We start from the raw sequence: 23,477 nt of genomic DNA, 5'->3' as shown, positions 1-23,477 counted from the left end.
GACAGGGATAGATAGAAGACTAGGACTCACAGGAACTACGAATATCAGATTTATTTGGCTTATGCTTAATTTTAATTGAAAACTTCCATAGCAAACCACTAAATTTTTTTATTATTAATTTTTTAAATGATGCTATTTATAAAGATTTAAGAAGAAGAAGCATTTTCCTGTAGTTATTTTCTACCATATACTTATTTATTTTTTTAAGTTAAAAAATATAATTTTGACATTTTTCTGTTGTTCTTTAAAATAAATGGTTATAAAGAAAATGTTATCTGAATTTCTCTGAATCCTTTTTATTTTGTTTCATGTATGTACATACAAATTTTTGATTTTGCTACAAATTTGTTTAACATATTCATCTATGTTTACATACATTTTCAAATAAACCATCAATACTGTTCTGCATTGTTAAAATTGTATGACATTGTATGACAGACCATGTAAGACACACAACAAAAATTAAATAGCAATCACAGTTCATGATGTTACAAATGAAAAACATTTTGAATATCATAAATTTTAATAATAATTTTTATTACTATTACATTGGCCATGGTAGGCATATCCTCGGTAATTACAAATTAAATCGTGCTTAAACTTTTTGGAGATCTCTTTGGCAAAATAGTCACCTAGGCTAAATATTTAGTTTAAAAAATGCTATTTGTTACAACTGTTATTTTCCACAAAAATAGCATCTTTACAAAGTCAAGAATATTGTCTTCGTTTTTATTTTTTATGTGAGTCTATTTTCCAAACAAAAATTGTATTAATCATTAATAGTACCTTTTTCGGCTTAAAAAGTATTTTTCTGTCTCAGACTTTTTTGAAATGCGCTCAATATTTGTGAACACAAATAGACAGAAATTCAAAATGGTCCCTGACAAAAAAATATTTATGGGATTAAAACAATAATGAAAAGGAAAAAGCATCCTGATATGTCAGTAAAAATGTCTTTTTATTTATTTTTTGACTCACTTAATAGTTAAACATTTTTTCTAGGCTACTTTGTTCCTGTGTGCAGACAGACAACAAAGCGGTAAATTTCTAGAAAAGAAATTTTTTACTTACCTTAAAAGATAGCTAATAATACAGATATGGGAAGCCTGTCAGTTTTAAATATTATTTTATATCACAGGATTTATATTTTATTAGCGAGCAAGTTTACTTCGTCCAATATCATTCTGAAATGATACGGCTGAATACATTCTTTTGTCTAGACTTATACTAATAATTTCAACATTTTTGCTCGAAAAACACCGCTAATATCAGTTTCTATAATTTAAATTGTATTGTCTCAGACTTAAAAATGAAAACCTCTCATGCAAAACATTTATGGATATGGTTTTAAACAAATAAGAGAACAAAAGTTTTTGGCACATCATGAAAAGGAACTCTTCGATCAAACATCGGATGCTGGCCCTTGCTTCCCGACCACCATCAACACTTTCTGTAGCAATCTTGTCGCATTTACTGAAACAGTTGAAAATAATTAACGGCTTTGTAGTCACTACTGCCCAAATAACAGACAAACCACTAAATGCAAAATGCCATATAGATGTCCAGCAGACCAAACTATCGAGAATAGGAGAGATGATCAAACTAAAGCACTATTCTCAAATGATTTTTTAAAAGATTTTTTTTAAGTTATAAAAGAAAACCTTAATTAGCCTCTGATTTTATGTTAAACTGTTTTAATTCTACCATTAATAGTGGTTTGGCTGTTTAAAGATCAGAATCATACAGCAAAATAACAAATTATTTTGAAAAGATTTCAGCATAGCATTATTAATGTTAATTATAACAAATAAACTTTTAAAATAAAATAATAATTTAAAAAATAAATACCTTTACACCAGGTCGAACTGACATGGTCATCTTTTGCAACAAATGTGTTAAATTACCTTTAAAAAAAATTATAAAAAATAAAATCCACATTAAAACAAAAAATAAAATAAAACTCATATTTTATATAAAAAAAAATAAAAAAAGATATTTTTAAAAATATCTATATAAATAAATGTATAATGCAAGAGAAAGAGAAATTGTTCAATTTTGATTGGTTACCAAGCAAGTGCACAAAACTTTGTACCAACATGTAATTTTGTTAAACGATTGTTTCATGTTGTAATATGGAACTTACCAACTACTTTGTTGAAAAAGATAGGCTTGTTTTTCCAAGAGATGAATACTAAATAAACGGGCACGCTGGTTAAAATCATCAGGCAGCCGATCCCTGGAATATAATTTGTTAATAATCAAATCAAAATGTACGATATCTGAGGCGCACCAGTTTCAACAGGACTCGCCACCATGGGCACAACGGTTACAAAGATGGTCGCTGCGATGTAGGCAATGGGAAAGAAGAGATTCACTTTGATCGGCCTTGCAAGATTGGGCTGCGTCCACCTCAGCACAGGAATGCACAGGACAGAAACACCAATGCTAAGCTATAAAAAAAGAATAGACTAATAAAATTTAATAAATAAATAATAAAATTTAATTTAAAATGGAAGGCACGCTTGACTGTAGGGGGATCATTACAGGATTTCTCGGGAGGACAGCAGGAAAAAAAATTTTAATTGTTATGCCAAAGGGAAAACTTTTATTTAGCTGTAAATAATTCATGAATATAATTAATTGTATGGATTTAAATTATTTTTTTCTTATTTTATTTGAAAATAGCCACCCTGAAAACTTGGTCCTCTCCTTTCATCCTTTTATTTCTTTCAAAGGTCTCAGTTTAAAAAAAACTTAGTTGCCTTTTTTAAATTATTCAAGCAAATAATAAAGATTGCCTAATTATAAATCATAATAACCTCAATGATCTGAATAAAATGTTAAACAAGTACTTCAATGTTGGTGAAACCAGGTTTGTAAATACCAAAAACTTACCCAAGTTGCAAATCCGACATAGTTGATGAGAGCATAGATATCCGAGACGGTCAAGTACAGCATTGACAATAAGGCCTGAAAATGTCAAAATTTCATGTAGAGTTGTTTCGTGTATTCTGTCAAATTCTGTACTCACAATGCAGAGCACAGCCGGTGCAGGGGTTAGCCTGGAGATCTGGATCATGGTGAGTATTTCCGGCATTTGCCCTTCGCACGCACCGGCATAGAACAGCCTGGAAAAATAAAAAAAGTTAAGATATATAACTATAAAATAAACGATTTTCTTTTACCTCGACGATGTCAAAAGGATACCGTTGACTGCGCCGAAAGTAGACATGGCTACGAATAAGGGAATCGTCCAGGCAAACATCCCAAAGAGCCTGTTGGCGTATGTCTAAAATTTCATTTAAATTAATGCCACAATTTATGTAATCAATCAATTAGTTCCATTTTATTGGCGTACAATAAAAAAATTTAGATTCAATTTTTAAGTAAACTATTAAATTACATTTTATAAATATGATTGTCAACCGCAATATTAGTATTTGTTTTGTGGATATTGTTTCTGGCTGAACGTAAGATTATTTAATCTTGCATCATAAACACCTCAATTTTTCCTAGCGGCCACTGACGCCCCATCGTTATTGTGGCTTTTCCTTAGCAGAAGGGTTAATTTTGGATGATTAGTACATATCAATAATCTTTTATGATTATTAAAAAAATATACATATTAAATATGATGATTGAAAAAAATGGCCAGTCATTTTAACAAGATCTTTTCAAGAATATGTCATATCTTTCAATTTAAAGATCTACATAGTTTCAATGGCATATTTCCTACCCTCCTTCCCCCTAGGATCTAGGGAAATAGAGTTAGGTATTCAGAGCAAGTTATACCCCAGAATATATACCACTCTTCTGTAGAGAAGTAGGAATGGTCTTTATATCAAAGGATGGGAAAATATCCTACTGTACCAAAATCATACAGACCAATTAGTCTTACATCCTTTCTCTTAAAATAGATAAAGAAAATCATTTATAAAAAGGATTCATTTTGGAAAAAAATAATAACCACTCCACAAGCAACAGTATGCTTATAAATAGATCAAACTATCGCTAGAGCAGTACATAATCTTGTACAGTATAATTTACTTAAGTTTCGCTCTAGTCTTATTATAGACAAATTTCAAGATAGTCAATTTTCTGAGTCACCCAAAAAAGGTAAATTTTTTCCAAACTTACCACTGCCACTGCTTCAGATTCTAAGACTTCCTGGGGCGAGAGGGTCGTGTAAAACGCGATGTTCGTCATGGTGTAAACGAAAGTGACAAGGGTACAGGAAATGGCGATCGCCCTCGGAAGATTCCTGCAGTAAAAGATTTACAGATTTAGCAAAACATACATGTTAAGTTTGACGTTAACGCAAACCGACTGCCAAATCAGTAGCATAAGGATCTCAGATATATTATAAAAACCAAGCTTTTTTCCTTATCGGGGTGTGGACATCAATATTTCATAAGGTATTATACAGAGCCAAACTATCAACATTGTCATCAGAAATAATGCTGTATTTATTAAGTTATGTTTTACGTAAAATGAAACAGTTTTTAAAAATACTATTAATTTCACTATAAAGAATACAAAATTGGACGTAAACGAATAAGGGAACCTTAGGCCTTTTCGCGATGAAAACCAACCATAGGTGAATGAGAAAATATAAAAAGGAATAGGTTTTAGGCTGGACGAGGGAATCGCTTTCTTGGTATTGAAAACGTGCATGCTAAATGCAACACAGTACAACTTAGGTTGCTCCAGTCATACGGAATCCCGGGGATGGGTGCTCGGTTATTGGCCGAGCAACAATATTCGGTGTTCGCCATGCTTGGCTAATTGTCGGTTTCCTTGTTCGCTTCAAAGAGCACAAATATTCGTGAAGGAGCCGAACTCAAAGCAACCACACATTCGGGAGTCAACTGAACTGTACGGATATCAACTGTAATCATCAATCAACACTGCGTTTACTTTTCAATAATAAACGATTCATAACAAGTAGAGATGTATAATGAAAGAAGATCATAGCGCTGTTTCTGTAGGTTAGGAATGGATTGGCCCAACATAATCTGGGAGTTAGAGATGATGGGTTTTGGACTGTGAGTCGGCAAACCGATCCGGCAACCGGCACAGGGTCACTAACTGTGACTGTCTCCACTCGCGGGTTTACGCATAGCGTAAGTCGATGTTAAACTATAAATGTGGCATTGTTTGTTAAATTAAATATTAGCAATAATGTTGTGCAGTTTCGCAGACTAAAACCCATCATCGACTCTAACAGGGCTAGCCAGGCTACGTTACATAAAAATTATTTATATAAACTAACAACTTTACAACACTATTGCTAACATTTGGCTTAACAAACAATGCCTCTCCTAAGAATTTAATTCCGACTTACGCTAAATTTAAAAACCGCGAGTGGTGACAGACCCAGTAAGTGACCCTGTGCCGGTTCAACATGAGTCTTGGAGTCCATAGATCTAGACCAATTCGTAACGCTTCTCTTCCGAATCACAAAAATCGGAACGAGGTTTACGGTGAGTGGAAACGGATCGAAAGTAAGATAGGGCAACGGTACTCTGTGATTGATTTGTGACTGAGGGTAGCCACTACAAAAAAAAGTAACCGCAGCTGCAGCAATGACAGTTTCACTGTTTTCCATGACGATTGGGTATTATTGGGGTTGTACGTTGGGTATTGGCACGGCGCTTGGCAAATACGTATTCGCTGTTTCCGCACAAACTGGCTGGTTGTACGAACCCCACTTTTGTATATACATAGGCATGCTATTTGGCGAGTGGCAAGACGAGCATCTCGAGACTTACCAAATGTTCGGCAGCAATCGGCATTCGGCGAATACCGCATGTTTGGAGCCGCCTTTAGGTTAATCCTACTCCCATTATAGACATATTTTAAGATAGTCGATTTTCTGAGTCACGCAAAAAAAAGCTAAATATTTTACACGCTTACCACAGCCACTGCTTGATTCCAAGAGTTCCTGGGCGACAGCGTCGTGTAAAACGTGATGTTCGTCATGGTGAAAGTGACAAGGATGGTATGAGAGGGGAAGCATTTGATAAGGGAGGAATTTAATACATTTTAACACTTTCCATTTCAAATGATGAATTATTTAAAACACTGTCCCACTTTTTATTACCATAAATATTAAATTTACACATTAATTTATTTCATATAGAAGCTGACTCTGAGCACACTGCAATGTTAGTGAATTTTTCGTAGATTGGCATTTGATGAATTCTGACTATGCTATGACTGAAACATAACTACTAAAAGTAAAAGGGGTTCGAGAAAGTATTGTTTTAACAAGAGCTTTACCATTGAGCCCATTGAGAGGAATAGAGAGTATAGTGTCATTCTGGTAGAATTTTCGACACAGAAAAATGTTAGATATATACACTGATGGATAAATTTAACCCACCACTGAAGTTATTTAGAAATTAAATCCATTATCTTTCTATGTAACATTAGAAGGCCAGGTCGACCTAGGACTATAGACGAAGGAGACGATAGATTCTTCCGTCATCAGGCTCTACGAAAACGCAGCATTATGAGAAATGAGATAAAGTCTGAAATGTTTCGCTTTTCTCAAGGACTGTAAGAATGAGGCTCAATGAAAATAACCTCAGGGCCTGGCACCAGGCTCGTGGACCTCTTCTTACCACCCCTTAAATAAAAGCCAGGCTTCAATTCGCATGGGAGAATGTGAATTGGACATTGGAAGTTGGGGAGAGGTGGGTAAGAGGTGGCCCCTAAATCCAGTAGCACCTCAACTCGCATCAGAGTTTGGCCACAGTGGAGCCTATCGAGCTAATGCAGGCGGGTTTTTCGGGCTGAAGTATAGGCCATGCAACCATAAAATAAGGTCGTGCAGAGCAGCGAGTCAAACATTTTCAGGAGGGTCTCCATGACCGTTCCCCACCTGAAGAGACCCCTTCACGTCGACGTCGTCTACGTGTAGCTGCCATTTTAACTTTTGATCATACGTGAGACCTAAGAATCTCGCCAACTATACGCTTCTAAACGCAGCACCCTCATCCTGAGATGCGGAAGGCTCTGCGCCCTCCTCGGCCTGCAAAATATAACCGTACATGGATTTCGACACAGAGAAGGCGAATCCTCTTTCCTCTTCTTTTCCAAGCACAAAATTTATGGCAGAATCCATCAATTATTATTACTGTTGTGGTTATTATTTTTTCATTTGAGGAACAAAATCCTGAGTGGGGTATTTCTCCAACCTTTCTAGGCGATTTTTAATCATTTCTTTATGATTCTAGCAATGTGTAGTAGCGACAGTTAAAGTGCTCTAACAGTCGCTTTATTATTAGTATTTTCAATCAATTAATCTTTAATTAAGTTTTGGTTGACATAAAAAGTCAGTGTCACGAGCGGGATTCGAACCCACGACCTTCGGCTAGATACGCCGCTTCTCAACCACTTGAGCTATCGTGACCTCGATCCACTCGGACACCAACTTCCCATCTCAACCCCACCTTTTTTGAATTTTCCTTCCTTTTTGCAATTTTTCAAGTGTCGTGTAATCTATTTGATTCTCGGCGACAAATGAAATGGCCACGGAGAGTTTTAGTGAAGTATACTTCATTTTGCTTATTACATCTATTAGGTTTCGTGGTCCGATTGATCAAATAAATTCTTTTCAATTAATTAATCTTTAATTAAGGTTTGGGTGAACCTTTTGATAAATGACAAAAAGGAGGGAAAATTCAAAAGGTAGGGTTGAGGCGGGAAGTTGGTGTCCGAGTGGATCGAAGTCACGACAGCTCAAGTGGTAGAAAAGCGGCGTATCTAGCCGAAGGTCGTGGGTTCGAATCCCGCTCGTGTCACTGACATTTTTATCTCAACCAAAACCTTAATATAAGATTAATTAATTGACAAGAATTTATTTGGTCAATCGGACCACGAAACCTAATAGATTATTATTATTAATATTACATATATGTGTCTGTAACTGCACAATCATTTCCCAAATTCATACACAGACCAATGGATTAAGATGAAGACAATATTAGTAATTTGTTAAAAGTTTAGCTGTCTATATATTGATGTTCACATAGCCGATAATTACAATTATATACTGATTAGGTATAACTACTGACTTGGATATTACAAAAAAAATATATTCTTCCGAAGAATTTGAGGTTAGGCCGTTTAAGTCATGGTAAATTCATTAAGACAATTAAACAATATATACATCAAACTTAGTCGTGACAAGTCTTACACGTAAACATTATTAAATTCTTAATCGAATTTTAACACGTTTCTTTCAAATTCATTTAATTTATTTGCAACTTCTTCGAACAATCAAGTACTTTCATAGAATAAATCACAACGGTTGCAACATTAAAGTCTCTAGAAATTTCTTGAACGCTATTAAATAAAAAGTTTATATCACGGTATTATAAAAGAGACTTGACATGACAGAAATCGCACAGACCCAACTCTGAAGATGGCGAAATGCTAAAACGCGTTTGACAGACCGATACATTGAGCATCGGTAACGACCAAATTTCAAATTACTCACCCCGCAAACCACACACAGAAATCTCACAAAACTATTTTTATATAGAAATATTGTTATAAGAGCGTAGAAACTTTTGTTGTGTCAAAAGAGATACATTGAAACTATCTCTGTTTTGCGGCAATCGATTAATATTCAACAAATAAGCGGATAAAGTAAAAATAAAAGTTTTTTACCTTATCGGATCCTTCAATTCTTCAATGATAAAATTTAAGTAATTCCTGAAATCGCAATATTGTAAATAGTTTAAACAAATACAATTTAAAAAAAAAAATCAGGGAAAAATAATCCATACCAGCCGTTGTAAGCGAAAAGTCCTGAGTAAAAGGAAAGTGCCAGCGAAGTCACCTCCGTTTTCGTGTTATCAAATGTAAAATACTTGACCTCGCCTAAAAATTTTAAAACATGTGCTCAATAATCGAAGCATACATGGAAGGACGATCCCCACGCGAAGACTTCGAGGAATTCGAACATGTATTATTATATATTAATAACGTGCTATATTTAATTAATTCTTCCAAAGCAGAAAAATCTTGGAAACTGGGGAATAGCTGAGGAGCGGATAGGAAAATCAAATCGTACCGATTTACCTTATTTGAAGGAGCACAAAACGCAACACTAAAACAAAGATCTTACATTTTGGACCCCTCCAAATAAACTTTGATAAAAACTCTTTACATACTTAAATATCAATAATTTTGATTTTTTGATATTTTTATCATATTTAGAACTTTTTAACAGCAACTTACATTTACCGCCATACATATCTCAAAGTAAATCATTAGTCAATTGGTTTTCCAATAAAAGTTGCTGCTCTGGAAGATGAATAAAATAAGAGACTTTGATATTATAATTAAAATGATTTATATATCAATAGTTAGTTCCCTACAGATATACAAATTATACTGTTGTATACCCGCAAAAGGAGTACAGAAAAGCAGCTCTGCAATAAATTTTGAAAAGTTTTCTAATGAAGGTTGTTTACGCTTACAAATCTTTACAAGGACAAGAAAAGCGCTAAAGTAATTTAAAAGATGTCTCGCCGGAGTTCCATGAACTCATGAGGACCACCGTGGTACTGGAAATGTTACTAAACCTACCAACCCCTACATATGTTCATCCAGTGAAAATCTAGATTGAGGCAGATTTCAATAAGTTTATTTCCATGACGCAGAACAACTAGAACTTAGAGCAAAATGTCAACAATATGCAATATTGAGTATAATGCAGGCTTTGACACTAGATAACTTTACTACAAATAACAAATTATGATACTGTATTTTTTCTCCATAACATTGTGATCATTTGTTTAAAAATTAAACCAATTAAACCATTGTTTAGAAATGGCAAGTATATTAAATCTTTTCAAAACAGCATAAACGCTTGTTGAACATGTGTAATCCTGATTATACCTTGTCAGGGCTGTAATTCGTTATAGTGCCATCGTCCACGTTAATGAAAATTGCTTTCACAAGCTAGAAAGCGGTTTTAAGAAAGAGGTAAAGTGAAACTTAACTTTCCACATAAAAAAATCATAAATAAATATTTATTCTTCAAAAATAAATAAGCTAGGATCGTTGATTCAGGCTACGGTGCAGTTCTGGGAGGAGGTTCGCTCGTGACTCGTGGTACATGCGATATGGTCCGATTTTGCGACGGATTGATCGTAGGGATATGATCCGATTTGGTTCTGTCCGAACTGGTCCAGTCCTAACTGCCTATAGGGGTCGGTTTTGAACACGTCTTGATACTGCTGGTTGAACTGTTGGGGGTATTGCTGTTGGAAGGATGGGAATTGTTGATTCGTCGTCGGCGGATAAAGCTGATTGAACTGCTGATTCACGGAAGGGGTGAAGGGCTGGCTGAATTGTTGGCTCGCCGCCGGCGAGAACTGTTGATTAAACTGCTGGTTCCCAGTTGACGGCTGGTCGAATTGTTGACTCGCCGTCGAAGGGTACAGCCGGTTGAATTGTTGCGCCAGGGAAGAGAATTGGGACAGGCTCGTTGGTTGAAAATTTGGATTCTGAGGAAATCCCAGGAAACCGAACTGGTCAAATCTGTACGGCAAATTCGGTTGCTGAGTGGCTCGCTGTTGTGGAACTTGTTGCAATGGAGCTTGTTCTTGTTTTTCAAACTGTTTTTCGGGGTATTCTATTCTTATGTTTGCTTTCGAATCGGGTAGAGAGAACCCGACTGTGTAACCATCTTTACTTTTCTTCACTTTAACATCATCGCCGACTATTCGAATGCTGAATTCTTTCGAATGGTTCGATTCTCGAGGTGCTTGGATTTTAATCACAAAGTTTTTCTTCTCTTCCTTTTTTTCGGAATCGTCATTTTTGTCCTCCTGATCTTTCAATGCAACGTTTCTTTTATCCACAGATAAGTGTTTTGTCGCTTGAATGAGCGCATTCAGATCTGGGTCGGAACCATTTTCGTCTTTTATCTTAAGCGGCCCTTTCACATATTTGAGAACCTCAGCGAGGTTCTGGATATCGCTGCTTTGGGATGATTTGTTAGTCACCGGGATTATGTAGATCATCGGCCTGGGTGCCTGCTGGCGCAATCGTTCCGGTTTCGGCGTAGTAGTCCTCGCCTCCGGTTCAGAAGTAGTTATCGACACCGGAGAGGTGGTATACCCTTGGTTGGCAACGATGGCGGCCGTCGCGTACCTCTGGTTTGCCGCTGCATCCACAAGTCCGCGAAAAAGGAAGCCTATCGTACGCTTTTCCCGATCTTCACCTCGTACCGTCCAAAGGCACAGCGCGAAAACGCACAACGCGCACCTCATGACTGACCCCGCTCTACACCGCCTAGTATATATAAACGAGTCGTTGCGTAAAAAAAGATTACTTACGCTTTGCTGACCAGTAGTATGCGTTTAGTGTCGCTAACCCGGGCTGGTAATCCCACGCCTATCTTTCCTCTTACATTAATTCTGCCAACACAGGGACATCCCCGAAAGGTGCTTCGACATGACATCTCAATCCATAATCCCCCTCCATCAACCCCAGCAGTCTTTTCAGAAAGCCCTGGTGTTGTAGATAAGTAATAATCTTGAGCCAACTCCGTGCAGATTGATCTTTCATTATCAGCAATAATTTATAATCTTCATCCTTGCGTTAAACTTGCCTCAAGCCTAACGAGAAAAGAAATAAGAATCGGCGAAATATTTACCAAGGGAGATTGATTCAAATATCTCAGGTTACAGAGAATTGCTTGTATTGTTAAAAAAAAAGTTACCATGTATTTAATATCCAAAAAAAGAATGAGAATTTAATATCACCAACAATCATGGAATAAAGGGGTAATAGTAGTAAGCTGATTGATGAGCATGAAAACTTATGCAATTAATGCATGGAAAAGTATTAAGTAACACAATGCTTGATAAATTGTGTAATGAAATTAAGATTACATATACTCTTGGTGTCTCAATCCCTTCTTCGGCGAAAATATACCTTAAAAGTGATAAAATAAAAGTAAATATAAAAAATTGATTATAAATTCGAAGTGTGTACACTACATATTCAACTATTCTTGTAGGTCCTGTTCAACAAGGAGACAGAAAATGAAAAAAGTATTTTTTTAACGTAAGTTTTAGGTCATTTCATAATCTAAAAGGTGGAATTTACACGCAAAATAATTTGTAGGGGGACTTCGACTAACAAAAGATTGCGCAATTTCCTGCGAGGGGTCTGTCCTACAATAAGGGCGGAAGGGCTTTCGCAACGCAAGGGTACTGAAGGCGTTTCAGGACTCGTATTTGGTTGAATGGAAGACAACTTTATTAAATTTTTGGGGAAAATTTCTATCTCACCTTGATACAGCTGATAGAAACCAGTCGATATGATGATGAAGAGCGCTAGCAGCTTGGCGTACGTGAAGATATCCTGAACCTTCGTCGCCCAACCGACGTCCCAGCAGTTGATAAACGTCAGAATCACTGTAAAACATTTTTATTTATATAACAAGGAAATTGTTTTGTTTTTGTAATAAACGAATGACCTATGACTTTTCACATTAAAGTGTTTACCAAGAGAGGTTTTGATAAAATTGCCAATCTTCTGCCGTTTTCAGCAGACTCTCTTAACTTAAGCTTTCAGAATAATGAAAAGGAACTATCTTACTTATTGCTTTCAATTTTCTCTTTCCAATTTGGAGAAGATCACCTCGCTTATTAGAGCTCCGAGAGAGAGGCAAGTTAATTCGCTGCCAAGGAATTGTTTCTGAAGAAGAGGGAAACTCTTAATGACTGCTTCTTTAACGAATCGTTTTAAAAATAAACGAAGAAAATGTGATTTCATTGTGTAATCTTACATATGCACGTGTGTCATTAAAAAGATTTCCAGAAGATGTTTTGTTTAACGTGTGTACGTGAGACCTGAGCTTTGGGGGTAATTAAGCTAATTAGAAAAGCTAAAAATGTGATTTGTCAAAAACTATACCTATCGTTCTATAAAAGATTTTTATTAACGAAATGGCTGCCGATCGTGTCAAATTTTCCGTTTTGCAATTGATTGGTGGCTTACGTATTTTCAGTTCCTTCCGAAAGAATTGTTCGCCAATCCCATCTTCGGTTATTAATATCGTTTTCCTGTTAAGGAACAAAACAAAATAACTGATTTTGTCAACTCGATTTGGGAAAGTAGGATTCCCCGAAATAAAACACTCCACAACTTTAGTTTATTCGATATAAACAAGGAGGATATAATATTAAGTAATCGCAGAAGTTATCCATACTTTGACTTAACTTAGAAAGAGTGGGAAAACAACGAAGCCCCTGGTTTGGACAGAATAATCAGTGAATGTTTTTAAAAAAAACTCGCCAGAAATATTAAATACTTATTTGCCCCATCTGAGCAATGGTATGCTCCCGAGCTTTGCCAAATCGATAGATTTCCCAATTTATAAAACGGGAGGCCTGAATGGCCAAAGTAATTACCAATAGAGCAATTTGCTCCCTGTTCAGGCAAGTTAGGAAGAAAAATGAAAATAAAAAGTGAAAATAAAGACTACTTTAGTAGTCTGCATGTGTGATTGAGGAGGAAGTTGATCTTCCATTCGCCGTACGGAGGGGGGGAGGTTTGAGGACTCAATTTCAGCTGACTGTCCATCGAATGTTGAAAGGAAGGATAGAGGAACCAAAAAAGAATAAGGAAAGACGGAAGTTGAAGGAATTTAAATGAAAGTAATGTATTGTTGCTCTCTCGTGAGCTAGGTGTTGGAGTTTCGAGGGTAAAGCAAACGGGTCGAACATGAGGGTTAAAACTAGATATTCTAGGACGGGAGGTATGAAAACACATATGTACAAGAGAGGTGAAAAAAATTAAATTGATGATTTGAAAAATTAAGGAGTTAGGGAGACCTACTCCCTTCAGTAAGATTGGCCTTGGTGTAAACATTCCGCCCACCAAAATTTTAAAAGAAAACTTCGTTTTAAATCTTGAAATAAAAGAGAAAACATCATGTAAATAATAAGTCATGAACTAAAACTATTGACTTTGAGAATAATATTTACAGGAAATATAAGGATTAATGATAAAAAGTAGAGGTTAGTTAAGGGGGGGGGGGTAATGAAAACTCCAGCAGAGATAGTGATCGTTGCCACACGAGTAATCTGATCAAAAGGGGCAATTAACACTTGGAATTTACGGTTCGGTCAAGACGATGGCAACGTGTGAGAACTTTTGAAGAAAACTTCTTCGCCTACTTGGCAGTTGTGGCCAGAACGTTGTGCCGTTGCATCAAAGTGTACAAGTTTGAAGAAAGCACTGCCATATAACAAAATTTATGGGGGAGAAAACAGAGAAGAAAACGTAAGAAATTGAACGGGGTAAAATAAAACCTGTCTGTATTACCAACGCTACAAGAAACCGGTATCAATGGACTTCTGTAGGTACGCAACAAATCCGTGTTATTATCGCATATTACCGTGCGCAATATTGCACATAATCCTTTACTGTGAATTTTTTTTTTTTAATGGCAAAAAGGAGGGAAAATTCGAAAGGTTGGGTTGACATGGGAAGTTGGTGTCCTAGTAGATCGAAGTCACGATAGCTCAAGTAGTAGAGTAGCGGCGTATTTAGCCGAAGGTCGTGGGTACGAATCCCGCTCGTGACACTGACTTTTTTTTATCTCGACCAATATCTTGGTTAGATTAAAGATTAATTAATTGAAAGATGTTATTTGGTCAATCGGACACTAAATCTAATGAATTTTTTTTTTAATTCCTTTTATTTTTATCTACAACTGTACATGTATTATATGCAATCAGCAGATTGCATTTCAATTTATGATTGTGGCATTACGGATGTTATAGATAAAACTACCCATTGACAGCAGCACTGGATTAATAAAATGATATTACTCATTTAAGAGGTCTCTTATCCATATTATTTTCAGTCATTTATGTGATATTTGTGGGGAATAACCGAATTTGAGTGTTAGTGCGATTTTCTAATTTAGTATGAAAACGTCTTTAATATGTTTTGAAAAACTGTTGGCATGTGAAGATCTCTGTGTAGTGTGTTACAACAAACAACTTGGTTAAAAGGAGGCAAAAAAATTAATCTTAAAACTGTGGATTGAAAACTTTGTAATCTTTGAATATTTGATCGATCCGTAAACTTTGCACACGTACATCCAAATAGGTTTCAGGATGTATGTGTATGTCGAAAGTTGATTTAAATGGTAATTTTGATTGTCGGTTAAGTAGGTAATAAATCATTTTAAGTCTTTTGTTGGGTGTCTGTTTTTTTAATCGTGTTTTGGATTCCAAGTTAGTCTTCTATCAGTGTAAGTCCTAATTAGTTAACTTTGTCGAATTGAGGAACAGGTTCATTGAATAAATATATGCTAGGACAAGTTTCCCGGCGGAGTGTAAAGGAGATATATTGTGACTTGGAGAGGTTAAACTTTATTTTCCAAAGATTGCTCCATTTTTCAATTGCTGACATATGGTTTGGTAATATAAGTGAAACTTTTGTAGAAGTGAGGTGACTTGTTAATATGGCGGTGCATCTGCAGTAAGTGCATTCTCATTTGTGGGCATATCAGAAGTAAAAATTGCCCACAACAGCGGAGCGAGTATTGACCCTTGTGACACACCTGCAAGCACTTCTTTCATCTCAGAAGTCTCCGTACCCTGGCTTACTACAAAATGTCTCTCCTTAAGGTACGATTGTATAATCAGATAATGGGCCTGGTAAAAGTAATTTTAATTTGTCCCTCATGTCATACTTTGTCGAAGGCTTGTGAAACGTCTACACTCCAGTCGCGTACCGTTTCTGCTCGAGACATGAAGTAATGAAATCTGTAACTCTGAGGAGTTGATAATTGGTGGAATAATGGGTTTGAAAGCCAAATTGATGGTCTGGTAAGACGTTGTTGAAGTTGCAATAGAGGTAATTCTTTTCTAAATTCATTTTTCAAATAATTGAAGGAAAGGATAAGGAACTAAAAGGACGAATACATGATGGGGATCTTAAATTTGTATGTGGCTTTGGGAATCTAATGCAATTATGTTAACTTTATATGTAGGTAAGATATTTCGTTTGGGTCTTGTAAAGAAATTACCGTGTTATTTCGTACAATGAAATTTGTGATAAGTGGATATCGCATTCTTTTGCAATGTCCATTTCCCCCCTTTTGTAACCGTTTTTGCTCTTATAATTTTTTCGCTATGCCCTTGGGACGGTTCGAGATGGCGTCAATCCGAGCACATTTTCCAAAAGGTAGAAGGCAAAAGTGGGCGTGCGAAAGGTCGGGGCTCGTCACTGGATCGATCCCCTGACGTCACGGGAGAAATCCTGGAAGGTCGACGCCCTTCACCACGTGCTCTGCCCTATCCAGACAGGAAAACTAGCCTGATTCAAAAGTTCAGCACCGGGGAAAATTTTGCGCAGATATCAAAGGGCACACCGGACGCTTGTCTATATACATATTGTGCTTAATAAACGAATTAAATTTGCAAATAAAAATACAGTTGTCAATTTAAAGTTTACAAATTAAAAAATAATAATAATATTGTGACATTTCTTATTAACCCGTACATCCTTTTCTCTTCTAAGGACAGTATTGATCCTGAAAGAAATATCTGAAGAAATTGCATGCTCCTTTGCAACCAATTAGTTGTTAATATGTCATAAATCGTATATAAAAAATGCAGCCAACATATGCATATACTTTGCTTTATTTTTGCATTTTTTGTTTTTTAAATAATTTAGTTCCAATTATGGTACTAGAAGTGCGTTGATTCGCCACCCCCCCCCCCTTTATTCGACCATCCCATCGATTTTCACCCTCAGCGGGCACCAATTGATTTCACTCCCTCGGCATGGATTGTCATAAGCTTTCATTTCATAAGCTTTCCACTACTTCACTTCATTCATCGGAGGGGAAACCGGGCGTGGCACGATTAATAACCGGCTTGTCGCGATAACGTGAAAACGCCATCTCTATCAATTGTCTAGTCATAAATTATTATTAAAAATTGTTGGCGATTTCAAGAAACGCTGAACAGGAAAACCTGAAGGTCGCTGCGATCGTTTTTGACGTTCTGGCTGGCTGATTACGCAAAACCGCAGTTGACCGGGGTGGCAGGTTTTGTGGGTATCCATAAGAATGAGAAACCGCAATGACAAATCGCGATTTGATGGCGTGTAACAATCTCCGAGCGAGATTCTCATCTAAAAAGATTTTTACAAAAAACTAGAAATTAGAGTTTTCGTAAATTTCAAGACATTCACAAAGTACATTTTATGGGATAGTCTTTCCAAAAGTTTCACAATTGAAGTTTTATGCAATAACAAATTAACGTTTTAGGCACCCTGGAAGGCCGTTAGTGTAAGCAATGAGGTGATAAATTTTTTCCCACAAATTATTATGGAATTTCTCATACCTCTTTGTATATAAAAACGATTAGTTGTAAATAGTAGGATGCCATAGTGACACTTTTCCTATATTCTAAACTCATTGTACATTCACCAGTTTTTGTGGTCCGCTTGGCCAATTAATATCTTTCATTTAATTAAGGTTTTCAGTTGAGATAAAAAAGTCAGTGTCACGAGCGGGATTCGAACCCACGACCTTCGGCTAGATACGCCGCTTCTCAACCACTTGAGCTATCGTGACTTCGATCCACTCAGACTCCAACTTCCCATCTCAACCCCACCTTTTGAATTTTCCCTCCTTTTTGCCATTTTTCAAATGTCGGGTAATCTATTTGATTCTCGCCGACAAATGAAATGGCCACGGAGAGATTTAGTGAAGTGTACTTCATTTTTAATTATTAAATTCACCAGTTTTTGTGGTCCGCTTGGCCAATTAATATCATTCAATTAATTAAGGTTTTTAGTTGAGATAAAAATCCCGCTCGTGGCACTGACTTTTTTATCTCAACTAAAAACCTTAACTAATTGAAATTTATTGTATATATTGTATTGCACATGTACAAATAAAAATTTGTTCTATTCTATCGTAGCGGATCTGGAAAGTCTGTCTAAAGTTTCATTGGGAACGTACTTAACCTGTGCTTTTTTCTTTATACACTGGAAGATTGATTGGAATGGTGTCATTGCGCAAGGCCCACACTAAAGAACTATTTACAATATTATAACAAAAATGACAGCCGCTAGTCCAGATCTGTTGAAAAGTGTTCAAAAACCTGGTTAGCAGTTTACTACTTTTACGCGTGACTTCGCGTTCTTATTGGCACATGCAAAGAACGAACGCTCGATAAGTTCCACACGATTGATGTAGTTCATGCTTCCATATGGAGAGCATGTGTGGTCCGATATGAAAATAGCATCTTGAGAACTGCGGGTGCTCGTACTTGGTGATATGACGGGGCTTTCATTGTATATCGTCGTACCTAGGGTACATGGTGATGGAGGAATACCGAAAATTTCATCGCCCTATTTGAGTGTGTACAAAGGAAATAACGTATTTTTAATAAATGGGTGAATGATTAGGTTGAAATATTGCATGCGAGTGAGTCATTGAAACACAGTACTCTTCGGTGAAGAAAACAGACAAAACCTCGGTCTATCACCTTCTGTCTTAGATTAGATTCTGGATTAGATTAATATTAATAATGATTATTTGGAGATCGTGAGATGCGGTCTGGTGTGACATAGGTTTTAGAAAAACATTTTCTTTATCGTGCCAACGTTTCGATCTTTATAGAGATCATCTTCAGGGCTCAAAGTGTTCGTTTTCCGTGTAGATGTGTCATTCTTGTCTGTCGTGTTGAGAGTGCTCCCTGTGTGTTTTTAAACCGCTTTGGTTAAATAATATATTATTGGTATGCTGCTCGTTTTTTAACCCCTAGAAGATATTATTTCAATATACTTATAAAACTCAAAAGTTTGAATATAGCATCAATTGGCATTTGATTGAGTTTAGTGTTAGTTTACTGCGGTCAAAGTGGATTGACAAACTATTTAATATATTGCCAGTTGCAAAATGTTTAACGTATCACTTTTCAAACGTTCCGACTGTGTTTTATGATTTGTACACGTCTTAATTTTCGGTTTCAACTGGCTATTAACTAGCGTTTCGTAACTAACTCTGAGGTGGTGAAACACAGAGGGAAGAACCGGTAGCGTCCTACTCTTATTATCGTGATTACCTACCTTTCGAAATGAGATCGTTTTTCTTTTTCTTTTTTGCAAGATGGCCGATCCATCGTTAAAAAATAGAAAACCAATATAAAAGTAGTGTAGAGAGGAAATCAGCTTTGTTTTATATTTGCAAAGTCAAAATAAAAAATTGGTTAAGAAAACACGAATATCAGGAAATGTAAGATGATGAAGTGGGAAGTTTAAGGACCGACAAACAGCTGAGGTAATCGCTTCTGCGTGTTATTCCTGCACTTTCTGGCCTTTCATGCGTCTCAATCTATTACTGACTCTCTGCTTTTATAAGAAATCTACGTAGATATCCTAAAATTCTAGCTCATTTGTATCTCGAGTTATCAAATACAGAATAAAACATACGCTACATGTATATACATCACTACAAACATCAATCCTTGTATAACTGAAAAGGTGCTCCTATGCTATTCTTGTAAAACGGTCAGCCAAGGGGTCGCTTTCCAGCCAGAAGGTGCCCGTGCGTTATATATGACCTAGCGTAATCTTATAAGTATTGCCTTTTCCTTTTCGACCCCGTTCTCCGTGGACCAGGAAACGACGCTTTTCCTAACCTCTCACATTTTGGCAGGATTATTTCGATTTTTCCGAGCCCAGCGGTTTCTCCATTCTGCTTTTACAACATTTGAAAGTAATATCCTGAAATCCGCTAGGCGTAACTGATGGGCTGTCGTGGGCCTCTTTGGCCGCCCTATAGAAGTCTCTTAGAAGATTGAACAAACAAAAAGGACCGCAGCCTGCTCGTTCGATGAAGGAGAGATGTAGCAATACGATTGGGGCGGTTGTTTCTGGGTGGATCGAGCGAATCCTAAAAAGGGAGCTTGTGAAGCCTGGGCCGGCCGTTCCCGCAGCTCGGAGGGGTGTTTGCCTCTTGGAAGATCTCGTCATAGAGATGCCGCAGAAGAGAGGTAGATCATTCTCTCGGAGTTAACTCGTAATAGGCGAAAGGGACGGTTCTTGAGAAGAACGGGTGTAACCTGAAAAGGTGAGCTTGGGAAGCCCTGGGAACAACCGGGCCAGGATACGGCACAATGTGGGTACAACGGGGGTATGCCTAGTGTCGTTCTTAGCAACTATGTGAGGTGCCCTTAGTAGGATTCTTGTTCGAAGAAACGGCAAGAGGCCTAGAAGACGGTTTTAGAACCGAGAATGGGTGGTTAGTCTCCGGGGAGGAGCGGGCGAATCCTGAAAATGTGAGCTTGCGAGGCTTTAGGGACTACCGTGCCCGCAGCTTGCGAGGTGGTTGCCTCTTGAAGGATTTCGATGAGATGCCGCAGAAGAGAGGTGGATCATTATTTCTGAGTTATAATGTGGAGAAGGGTAAATTGAACGAACAGGTGGGATGTGTGTGAGGGCAAGCGCATCTCGACAAATTCCCTTTTTTCTCAATCCAATTCCTGGGACTGTGCAGTGGGTGCTCCTAGGAGACTCCAGCAAACCCTTTCCCAACGCTCGGTTGCAAGGGGGGTTTCCAGGCACAAAATAATGGTGTAGCCTTAAGAACGTAACAACTCTCTTAAACAAAAACTGCACGAGTTTCCTGGCGCGCATGATCGCCTTAAGCATTCTTTGCATGCATTTGGACGATAGGACCAAGGAAGCGTACAGCGTGCGAAGATGCCAAGACTACGCTGACGGAGTCCCTCGAATGCATGAGGAATGATGGAAGGGGGCGGATGTTTTCGGTTGTGGCCGTTTGGACTGCCATTACCGAAGGCATGATCACCTCTAGGGGGTGATTAGAGATTCCACAAAAACCGAAACCGCAGCCGGAGAGCTCCGGATGTTTTGACGCTGGCGGAGCCCCTACACCCAGAGAGTTGTCTTCTCTATGTAGGGAGTGCGTGGGAGACTTGGTTGATGCATTTCGACTCCTTTTGGGTAACCCTGAGTGCACTATGTTAACCCACCTCCTCGGGCTTGCACCGAACCTCACAAAAGAAGCAGCTTTCCGTGCGAGGAGGTGAGTCGCACGCTAAAGAACCTCAATGTTAACAGGCATTGCGACCCTAGTGAGAAACATGGGCCGCCCTGTCTGCTTCTTCGTTCCCGCCTATCCCTACGTGGGCGGGAACCGGAACAAGGTACAGAAATTGGATAGGGATTGCTACATTAAAATAAAAGTAAAATGTATTCTGATCCAAATAGAGTAAGTTTTATTTATACCGTTTATCAGGAATATTCTCGAAACTATATATATTCTCCTTTATTTCTCCCCTTGGAATACGCTATTATGAAAAATGTTGCATGTTTATAATTTTTCTCGTGTATGTGTGCGTGTTTGTGTGGAAAATGTGTTTCTAACTGGTAGATTTAAAATGGAAGATAAATACCGGAACTTCAGAACTTTCTTTAAAGTCCTTCACGCTTAAGCTTTATGAGAAGTATTGGCATTATCTCTAATTACAGATCATTTGCTATGCCGTTCGTCGTCAACGGTCTTTTCTCAAATGTAAAAACAATCATAGTTAGGAGTTGGCCGCTTGAACATTAAACCCATCTTGGTCACCATTTCTGACATAGTCGATAGTTCATTCGATTTTATCACGTATTATCTCGGGTTGGCATTCACTGTCAGTAAATTTAAAAAAATGGAATTAGATCAATTACCATAATCTGATGTTAATATGTACCTCGAAAATTCACATACAATCCAAAAACATACTGGAGACCTCCCTATGACCGGTTTTACGGTAAGTAAATAATAAATTTCTGACAAACACAGTGTAAATGTAAGTGATTGAATCAGGCCAGAAGAGTGGGAGGATGATATAGAGATAAGCTTTTAATCGAAGCCATTCTAATAGCTTTTCATCGGCTTCCCAAACCTTGTCAACTAGCTTATCTACACAGAACAGACGAAAATCAACAAAATCAACTTTTCTTTTTTTTAATGTGTATTTTAGCAATTATATGGTTTTTAAGCCATATCCGCAAGTTTTGATGGAAGCTTAATTAAATTGTTTTTATTTATAATAAAACGTTGTGTTAAAAATACGACCTTCACCAGTGGACAAATTGACAAAAGCTGAAGATGTTTAAAGTTGAAGATGTTTCCTTTACAATTTTTAAAACCGCCTTAAATGTGTCAAAAAATATACAACCAACATAAAATTTATCTACAATCATTCCAATATAATCAGCATGTTTTAGGCTGTAATGCTTGTAAAATACCTAAATCACGAATACTCTGGATCAAGGTATGGTCTTGAAGAAAAAAGTAAATTCAATTGTTACTGCCAAGCTTTCGATCTATGTTAAGGTCATGGTCAGAGAAAACAATCTTAAAATAGAAATGATAGAAATGATTAATGGGTCTATCACAATTTTAAATGTGACATATTACAGTTTCTTTACAGGCGATCTCAAATTTCCTTAGACCGACACAGTCTAGATCATACATACCTTGATCCACAATGTTTGTGAATGAAAAAGTGATCGATAATTCTAACAGTGAAAATCGCTAAATCCTCCAAAGATGAAAAATAATCAACTTACGGATACAGGCGACTGCGAGCATCCTGAGGGCTGAGTCGGGCGGTTCGCAGTCTGGGAAAAAAGGCTTGAGGGCGTAGACGCTGAATGTGAGTGCGACGATTGCCTGGGAGCACGGCCGGACGATCATGCACTCGATCCAGAGTCGTACGAAGGCGAGGAAAGGGCCAAAAGTCTCCATGATGTAGGCATAGTCAGCGCCCGATTTTGAGATCATGCAACCGAGCTCAGCGTAGCAGTACGCACCGACCTGAAAAAATGAGACGTAATTTTGCTGAAAATATTCCGAAGAGGATTGATTCCTCACCATAGAAAACACGCCAGAGGCAAGCCAGACGATTAGAGCCACGTTCACCGAACCCGTGTACTTGATGACACCAGTCGGCGAGACAAAGATCCCCGAGCCGATTATGCTGCCTACTATAACTGTGATTCCGTTCAGAAGACTCATCTTCGCCTTCAGCTTCACCTCGCCTAAAAAATGTTCAAATAGAAATGCAATGATTGAGGAATAAATAGAGAAAGGTACAGACTGTTCATAGTCATTTGTGTTAGATGTTTTAGGACCAGTTAGAAGGTTCAGACTTTAGCAGAAACAAGGCGCGAAACTGGAACTGGAAAAAGACCCCCTACCTCTATTTATTTTCTCATTCTTTGTTCTCTGGTACGTGAAAATATTCTATTGTAAACGTATGTAAACTTACATAAATAAACGCTTTTAAACATGGTTAAACTTTTTTCTTTCTCATCCTTAATCAAACAATCGGTAATGTATTTTGGTCATTTCCAAGCATGCTGATCAGCTTTATCATCGCTGTTTTGGATCG

At 37.3% G+C, this 23,477-nt stretch overlaps 1 protein-coding gene across 5 annotated transcripts in view; it reads right to left on the bottom strand.

The window, feature by feature from the left end:
- Nucleotides 1-280: 280 nt before the first annotated feature.
- LOC106668327 (large neutral amino acids transporter small subunit 2) overlaps nt 281-23,477 on the bottom strand; it is a 39,618-nt gene continuing 16,421 nt past the window's right edge. For 4 of the 5 annotated variants that reach the window (XM_024230287.1, XM_024230289.1, XM_024230286.1 and 1 more), the window contains 12 exons: nt 22,958-23,124; nt 22,654-22,900; nt 12,321-12,446; nt 8,799-8,892; nt 8,680-8,724; nt 4,138-4,261; nt 3,186-3,289; nt 3,032-3,128; nt 2,896-2,970; nt 2,291-2,450; nt 2,144-2,236; nt 281-1,473 (listed from right to left, as the gene is read on the bottom strand). In XM_024230287.1, the coding sequence (XP_024086055.1) occupies nt 1,403-1,473; nt 2,144-2,236; nt 2,291-2,450; nt 2,896-2,970; nt 3,032-3,128; nt 3,186-3,289; nt 4,138-4,261; nt 8,680-8,724; nt 8,799-8,892; nt 12,321-12,446; nt 22,654-22,900; nt 22,958-23,124 (1,403 nt within the window). In that variant the 3' untranslated portion in view covers nt 281-1,402. Of the gene's footprint in view, nt 1,474-1,848; nt 1,905-2,143; nt 2,237-2,290; nt 2,451-2,895; nt 2,971-3,031; nt 3,129-3,185; nt 3,290-4,137; nt 4,262-8,679; nt 8,725-8,798; nt 8,893-12,320; nt 12,447-22,653; nt 22,901-22,957; nt 23,125-23,477 lie in introns of all 5 variants that reach the window. The other variant, XM_014396980.2, reaches the window with a different exon arrangement.

The sequence above is a fragment of the Cimex lectularius genome, unplaced genomic scaffold (genome assembly GCF_000648675.2).
Source record: "Cimex lectularius strain Harlan isolate CLEC.00 unplaced genomic scaffold, Clec_2.1 scaffold2, whole genome shotgun sequence".
Lineage (NCBI taxonomy): Eukaryota > Metazoa > Arthropoda > Insecta > Hemiptera > Cimicidae > Cimex > Cimex lectularius.
The sequence above is the reverse complement of the archived record's forward strand: the minus strand, read 5'-3'. Positions and strand labels throughout refer to the sequence as shown.